The sequence below is a fragment of the Triticum dicoccoides genome, chromosome 6A (assembly GCF_002162155.2).
Source record: "Triticum dicoccoides isolate Atlit2015 ecotype Zavitan chromosome 6A, WEW_v2.0, whole genome shotgun sequence".
Classification (NCBI taxonomy): domain Eukaryota; kingdom Viridiplantae; phylum Streptophyta; class Magnoliopsida; order Poales; family Poaceae; genus Triticum; species Triticum dicoccoides.
In genome coordinates, this window is record NC_041390.1 from 633,548,282 (window position 1) to 633,556,293 (window position 8,012).

At 44.9% G+C, this 8,012-nt stretch overlaps 1 protein-coding gene across 1 annotated transcript; it reads left to right on the plus strand.

The window, feature by feature from the left end:
• Positions 1-5,328: 5,328 nt before the first annotated feature.
• On the plus strand, positions 5,329-7,465 carry LOC119318745 (epimerase family protein SDR39U1 homolog, chloroplastic-like). The gene is made up of 7 exons (XM_037593346.1): positions 5,329-5,660; positions 5,770-5,835; positions 5,928-6,049; positions 6,150-6,194; positions 6,352-6,430; positions 6,586-6,814; positions 6,922-7,465. The coding sequence occupies exons 1-7, from the start codon at positions 5,420-5,422 to the stop codon at positions 7,238-7,240; spliced, it is 1,101 nt and encodes a 366-aa protein (XP_037449243.1). The 5' UTR covers positions 5,329-5,419; the 3' UTR covers positions 7,241-7,465.
• Positions 7,466-8,012: the final 547 nt, after the last annotated feature.

The following is an 8,012-nucleotide window of genomic DNA, read 5'->3' on the forward strand; positions in this document are numbered from 1 at the left end:
AATAAATTACATTTCAAATACAAAATATTTACATTCATATTGATTTATTGCATAAAATAGGTTTTCTTACGTTCTCTTTTTATGTCTAAAATAATACAAAATTTACGAAACGTAAAATTACGGTGCATAGATGTTAAAATAGAGGTGGATGAAGAATAACTATTCCTCCGTCCCAAAATTCTTGTCTTAGATTCATCTAGATGCGGGTGTATCTCATATTAAAACGTGATTTGATACATTCATATTTAGACAAATCTAAGACAAAAATTTTGGGACGGAGGAAGTATATTCTATCCTGTCATATCAAGCCATTTAATTTCAAGGCATGGTATTCCCGTAACAGTTTTACTAATAGATTGACTAATTCACATCTAGATGAGATTTAGTTATCGCACATCTAAGTTCTTAGCCATTCGATCACATCTAAGTTCTTAGCCATTCGATCTGTTCTGCACTGTAAATATCATACTCGTTCTGTCCTGCGCTCCCTTCGTCGTGAGTCGTGATGCCCTATTCTTTTTTTCTTTCGGTCTGTTGTCTGATCATAGGAAGGATGGGCTCGGCCCTTTTTTGTTTTTTTTTGTTTTGCTTGTTTATGGGCTTGAAAAATATTTGTGGTCAATATTTTTTTTTTCGTTTGTTTGTTTCATGAACCAAGGTAGTATTTTTCATCTAAAAAAACTAGTAGTATTTTTTGTTCTTTTTTCTTTTATATATTTTTCCTATATGACTTTTTTGTTTTCTCTTATTTATTTATTTTCCATTTTTTTCAAATTCATGAATAAGTTTGTGAGTATTTTCATAAACTTTGGAAAAAAAAAGTTTGTGAACACCTTCTAAATTTGTGATTTGTTATGAAACGATGTCTCATCTAAGTTTACCATCGTTCATTTTTAGTTTATGTAGTTTTCATGCAAGCGCTCGACCCCCCCTCCCCTCCGCCTCTTTAGTCACTTTTGTTCGTCGTGCATGCTTTTGTTGGCTAGTTTGGCTTCACTTTTGTCGGTCCATTATCGTGGCACGCTGGCAGGTCGCTTCGCTGCATTGTTTCTTTGTTGCGACGAGGAATTGGAAGAGACTAGAAAAGAAGAGCTCAAAAGATATAAGTGAAGCACACAGAGTATTCTAAAAAATTCACGATTAATGCGTGTCCCTCTCGAAAGGTGTGTACATTAAGGATGATTGTGTCAAACTAAAAGCAAAGACTCATATCATACAAGGTGCTTCAAGCAAAACACATATCATGTAGTGAATAAAAATATAGCCTCAAGTAAGTTTACTGATGGATTGAAGACGAAAGAGTGGATGCCATCCGGGGCATCCCCTCGCTTAGATGCTTAGGTGTCCTTGAATATTATCTTGGGGTGCCTTGGGCATCCCCAAGCTTAGGCTCTTGTCACTCCTTATTCCGTTGTCCATCAAAATTTTACCCAAAACTTGAAAACTTCACAACACAAAACTCAATAGAAGACTCATAAGATCTGTTAGTATAAGAAAAGCAAACTCCACAACAGAAAACTCAACAGAAAACTTTAGGACTACCGACCATGCGTTACTGGTCAGGGACTACCGACCAGGTGTTACAGGTCAGGAACTACCGACAAGGCGTTATCGGTCAGGGACTACCGACCAGTCGTTACCGGTCTTCTTCTTCTTATTATTATTCTTCTTCTTCTACTTCTTCTTCTTCTTATTCTTCTTCTTATTGTACTGTACATAGATAAGGTGGATAGATAGATCCCCTTCTTCTTCTTCTTCTTCTTCTTCTTCTTCTTCTTCTTCTTCTTCTTCTTCTTCTTCTTCTTCTTATTCTTCTTCTTATTCTTGAATTAGGAGAGGAAGAAGAAGGAGGGGATGCTACTGCTTCCAAATAGGAAGAAAAATACAGATTAATTGTATTTCAACTCACTAGTACGCGTCGGTGCTATACAAACGGTTTTTAACACCTTTCCGCGACGGCATGTGGAACCGTCGCCTAGTGAGTGACGGCGATAGGGGGTCCTTCCCACATGACCCAGAAACCGTCGGGGATAGGGAGCCTTGATGCATACAGTTGTCCCTATATAACCGTTTCGATATCTCGAATATCCCAAACGCTTCATCCTTGCTACTCGCTTTGTGCTCGCATTGCCATCGCAGTCGGAGTTTCATGGTTTTAACTAAAACCAGGCAGATTCCAAGCACGGGAGTTTTCCAGGCAGATTCTAGGCACGGGAGCTTTATTCATATCCATCAGGTTCGAACAGCCAATGTATTATTCGATTCACAAGCACATATGTTTAAGAATTACATAAGCACCAAATAAAGAATGATGAACCAGGGTTCTATACTTGTAGTATTACAGACGGTAAAGAAAAAGGCGACAAACATTCTGGTTGCTCAACAAGGTGAAGCGGAATGACCCTATTGTGCTCTCCTAGATGCAGAAGGCATGCATGACTCTAGTTCAACCCCTTGTGATGCCCGACCGCCAATCATGTAGTTTGAGAGGTAATCTTGAGTAAATTGCTTCAGGATCCACTGCAAAAGAAAAAAGATTCAGACATTGTCATCTAACACAACTCATTACAGACAGTAAAAAGAAGGCTACATGGTTCTTACTTACCATCCTGAGTTCACTGTTGTCTTGCATAAAGTGTAAACAAATAGTTTGATTGACGTCTTTGGACCCATTTTAATAACAATCTTTATCAGTTTCCTCACTTCATGCTGGTTCATGAATATCTCATTGCCCCAGAAAGGGTCAAAGTGTGGAACTTTGGCAATGATATATGTACCTAAAAGTACCAAGTTGATATTAGAAGCTAAACAACAATTGAAAAATGATGTAGTTCAACACTCCCTTCATCCCATTATATAAGATTTTATGACATGTATACCTAGACATCATCAGAACATTAAGGTAAGACTCTTCCTTGTTGCTATGTAGCCTGGAATTGCATATTTAGTCATTCAGTACAATATATGTTGCTATGTACCCTCAGATATATTAAATATGACCCTAGTTAACCTACTGATAAATGGTTTACAGATATATTCAGTGAAATGTCCGATTCGACGATTAATCTCTTATCAGCCCCAGGCTATATGGTACCAGCTACCGATATCTTGAACAGTGAGTACATATAAGCAATGTGATGAAACTAACCTCGATGGAAAACAACACTGTTCTCAATATTGTCCTTCATGAGTACATATAAAGGTATTTTAAGCACAATAGGCTAAACATCAACCAAATATATCCATGGTAGACAACATAATCTACAAATGATAGCTTCAGTGTGGAGGCTTAAGAACGCTAGTTAAGCAAAACAAGAAGTGGAAAGGTGTGTTAACTGCATCAGGCATAACATTTAAAAACAAGCAAATAGTCATTCAAACTGATATTGTACAGGTCTAAAGTACACTAGTTATTGTTAAAAACGAAAAGGCATGTTAACTGCAATATCCTTAACCGCAACCAAATATCATAATTTATAGTGGTGTGAGAGGCGGTGCGGGAGGTCACCGAGGTGGGCACAACCCATCAGGGCGCGCCCTGGTGGGTTGTGCTCCTCTCGAGCCTCCCCTCTAGTACTTCTTTGGCCCACTGGATGTCTTCTAGTCCAGAAAAATCACCAATCAGTTTCGTTGTGTTTGGACTCCATTTGGTACTGATATTCTGCGAAGTAAAAAAAACAAGCAAAAAAACAACAACTGGCACCGGCACTATGTCAATAGGTTAGTCCCAAAAAATGATATAAAGTTGCTATAAAATGATTGTAAAACATCCATGAATGGTAATATAACAACATGAAACAATAAAAAAGTATAGGTATGTTGGAGACGTATCAGCCCACAAGCCACCACGGCAAGCTGACCCCCTTGGGCGTGCCCTGGTGGCTTGTGTGGGCCTCGTAGCTCTTCTGGTCCTCCCACGAAGCTTCGGGGTTTCTTTTGTTCCAAAAAATCGTCAAAAAGTTTCAGCCCATCCCGAGAACTTTTATTTATCCACAAAAAATAACACCATGGTAGTTCTGTTGAAAACAACGTTAGTCCGGGTTAGTTCTATTCAAATCATACCAAAACCATATACAATTGTTGTAAACATGGCATGAATATTTCATAAATTATAGATACGTTGGAGACGTATCACAGTGCTCCAAGACGATGCCCCCAGAAGGGAGAACGACACCAAAGTCTCCGTCATCATCCGATCCGGGAGACCCAGATCTGTGGTTTCCCCCGGAACAACTGCCACCTTGAGGAAGAGGGGCACTTCACCTGCAACTGCCGACGCACCTAAGCGGTGCCCACTGCCACATAGCTCTCACGACGACACCTTCAAAAAGGACACGACGCCAAGAGCGTCGTCGCTGCCCTAGGTTTTCACTCGAGAGACCATGAGGTGGGAAAAGGTAGGGCGGACCCGAACGACATCTTCAGGAAGAAAAAGGGTACCCATGGGTGTCGTCGCCGTCGTAGCCGGTAGGACGACTTGGGAATTATCCCAATCCGGATCCCGCCTCCCGCCGCGTCCCAATCTAGTAACCGGCTAGCAGCACGAACATGTCCAGTAAGATAGAGTGCACACACCATTGGTTGGAGGAAGGAGCAGCTTGGCGCCATTGGCCGCTGGGGCATCAAGCCGTGACACCAACTTGCAGGTGAATCGCTGGCCACCCGATTCGATCCCTGGCAGCCCACCCGCCGCGCCGCGCCACTGGACGGGGAAGACTCACCAAAGGGACCGCCATCCCTGATCCATGAATCACATCTGCCATACCAGCGCCGAGCAGCTGGAGAAGGGCCCCGCCGCCGCCTTCCTCGAAGCCATCCGGACTTTGCTGGAGGGCGCCTCAGGCGACAGCGAGGGGAGGAAGGTGTGGTGGAGGAGGAAGAGGCGTCGGGGTGAGGCGGCGGCAAAGGAGCGACCCAGCGGTGGCGCTAGAACGGGGTCACGAGTCCCTTCTGGACGGAGTGAGTCGCGTCGCCTCCGATCCATTTTTGTTACAGGGTGTCACCAGGGTGTTGGGGCTGGTGGGCAACTAATCCGCCGATCGACACGCTCATCTGCTCGTCGGGGTACTCCTTGGTCCTCTCGAGGACGTTGCCGCACTGGCGAAATGTACACGAATTGACCTTTCTGCTCGAGGATTTTTGCATGTTGCGGTTGGGGATGCCCTTAATCGAGTGGAACTAGTAGCCCCCGTGGCCGTGTGGCTGGCCGTTGGGGGTGGTCCGGCTCATATCTGGCCAACAAAGCAAAGCCTACCAGAAAGAAAGGAAGGAGTCGTATCCTGGTGGCCCATTGCAGAGAACCAACCCAACCATCTGCTTCCTTGCTTCCTTATCCAACAACCACCCCCACCCCCACCCCCACCCCTGGTGCAGGCGGGCACTCCTGATAGCGCTAGCGCTAGCGGGGAGGAGGCCAGCAATGGCCATCCGCGTCTTGTTTCCCTCCTCCCAACCCCAACCCCAACCCCATCTCCAACCGAGTAGGAGTAGCACGACGACTAGGAGGAGTAGCAGACAGCGGCGAGGATTCTGCTGCTTCTGTTCAAGCACAAGCAGCGGCGGCGGCGATGAGGTCTCCTCCAGCTCATCGATGATGACTGTGTCCATCACCGGAGCCACGGGGTTCATCGGACGCAGGCTCGTCGACAAGCTCCTATCCGGTATCTGCTCTGCTCTTTTAATTTGCATCTCATCTCACCCACTGACTGACTGACGCATGCCTGAATGAAAATGAAAATGAAACTGAAACTGAATGCAATCGAAAAGCAGAGGATCACAAGGTGTGCGTCTTGACACGCTCCACCTCCAAGAACAAGGCCTCCTCTGTTTTCCCTGGTAAGCACACTACGAACTCCTCTTATACTCTATTTATTCTTCTACTCCTATATATAAATATAAATGGAAATTGAAATGGAAATGGAATGCAGCTTCGAGGTATCCGGGCGTGACCATCGCGGACAAGGAGGGAGATTGGGAGCGATGCATCAGGGACTCAACTGGTGTTGTCAACCTGGCAGGAATGCCCATCAGCACCAGGTGGTCACCAGAGGTACTCTAGTTCTAGTTCTAGTTCTAGTCTTGTCTTCAAATTCACTTGCATGGTTAGCTAGTTGATGGATACGACCTCAATGATGCATACATGCATGCAGGTTAAGAGCGAAATTCTGCAGAGCCGAGTGAATGTCACCTCAAAGGTACGAAGCTACTCTACTCTACTTGTACTGCATCTGCATCATATGTCTGCATGCATGCTTCAATTTAGTCTGTCGTCCTCCTCTCGTTTTTAATCACCTAATCTGGATGCATCAACAATTGAACTGAATTTGATCCATGGGATTAAACTGAACCTAGGTTGTGGATCACATCAATACTAGCAGCAATGGCAATGGTCCCTCTGTTTTCGTCAGTGCAACAGCCGTCGGCTACTACGGTATGGTACTCTTTTCTTCTTCTTCTTCTTCTTCTTCTTCTTCTTCTTCTTCTTAAATTGATTTGATTTGATTTGATTTGATTTGATCAAGCAAGCAGCTTAATCAATCAATCTTTCTTTTTTTAACCAAAAATACAAGAATGAATGAATTGCAGGCACCAGCGAGACGGACAGCTTCGATGAATCCAGCCCATCAGGCAACGACTACCTGGCACATGTATGCCGAGAATGGGAGGGCCGGGCACGGCAAGTGAAGCAGGAGCACGTCCGGCTGGTGCTCATTCGGATCGGAGTCGTCCTCGGCAAGGACGGCGGCGCTCTGGCCAAGATGATCCCCCTCTTCATGATGTTTGCCGGTGGGCCGCTCGGCACAGGAACACAATGGTCTCTGCACTTTTTCTTCTTCTTTTTTTTCTTCTTCTTTCTTCTTCTTTGCTGTATATATATAGGTTCTCTTGGATGTGATGTGAATGTGATGTACATATATATAGGTTCTCTTGGATTCATTTGGACGACCTGGTGGATCTCATCTACGAGTCCCTGCGGAACCCGGCCTACACGGGCGTCATCAACGGCACGGCGCCCAATCCGGTGCGGCTGTCGGAGCTGTGCGACCGGCTGGGGCAGGTGGTGGGGCGCCCGTCCTGGCTGCCGGTGCCGGGGCTGGCCATCAAGGCTCTGCTGGGAGAAGGCGCGACGGTGGTGCTGGATGGCCAGAAGGTGCTCCCGGCCAAGGCCACCCAGCTCGGCTTCTCCTACCGCTACCCCTACGTTCGAGATGCGCTCAAGGCCATCGCCAAACAACTCTAGCTACCTCTATATATAACTGCATGCATGCTCGTATTAGTATTTTCTTTCTTTCTATCTACTAGTCTTTTCCTTAATTTTCTTTCTCGTATAATACTACGTAATATACTACCCCCTCCGTTCACTTTCATAAGACCTTGAAGACATTCCAAACAATGTACAAAACAGTCCATTTGAGTTGTCTGAAATGACTTACAAAAATAAATGAAGGGAGCAATATAATACTCACTCCGTTCGTAAATATAAGTCTTGCTCTAATAACAATGACCGTTATAAGGCGCGCCTACGTGCATGCATGCACCTCCTGATCGATTTGCCATACATACATACATACATACATACATACATACATACATACATATGCAAGCAAGGAGAGATATATGCAGGTTTCAGACCAACAGCAAGCGGCACGGCGTCGCTGAGACACCTGGCCCATCTCTACGTGAGGCTTCTTGGAGCCGTAGAAATCCTTGATGCTAAGCTGCACCCAGCTGGGTCTGGGCGTGCGCCTTTGGACAATGTTGTTCTGGCTAGCTACTCCCTCTGTCTATTTTTGTAAGTCGTTTAAAACAGCTGAAATTGAAGTAAAATGAAGAGAGAGAGATAGAGTAGCTAGCAAGACGCAACGACAGAAAAGATGACATGCATGGTACGTAGAAAGGGAGTGCTTCATTAGGAAATGCCTCATCATCAGTGTACGTGTAGAAATACTTTGATGACAGTACTGTTGGCTCCTCCACGTCCACAGAGGAAGGCATCGCTGTCAGAGGTAATG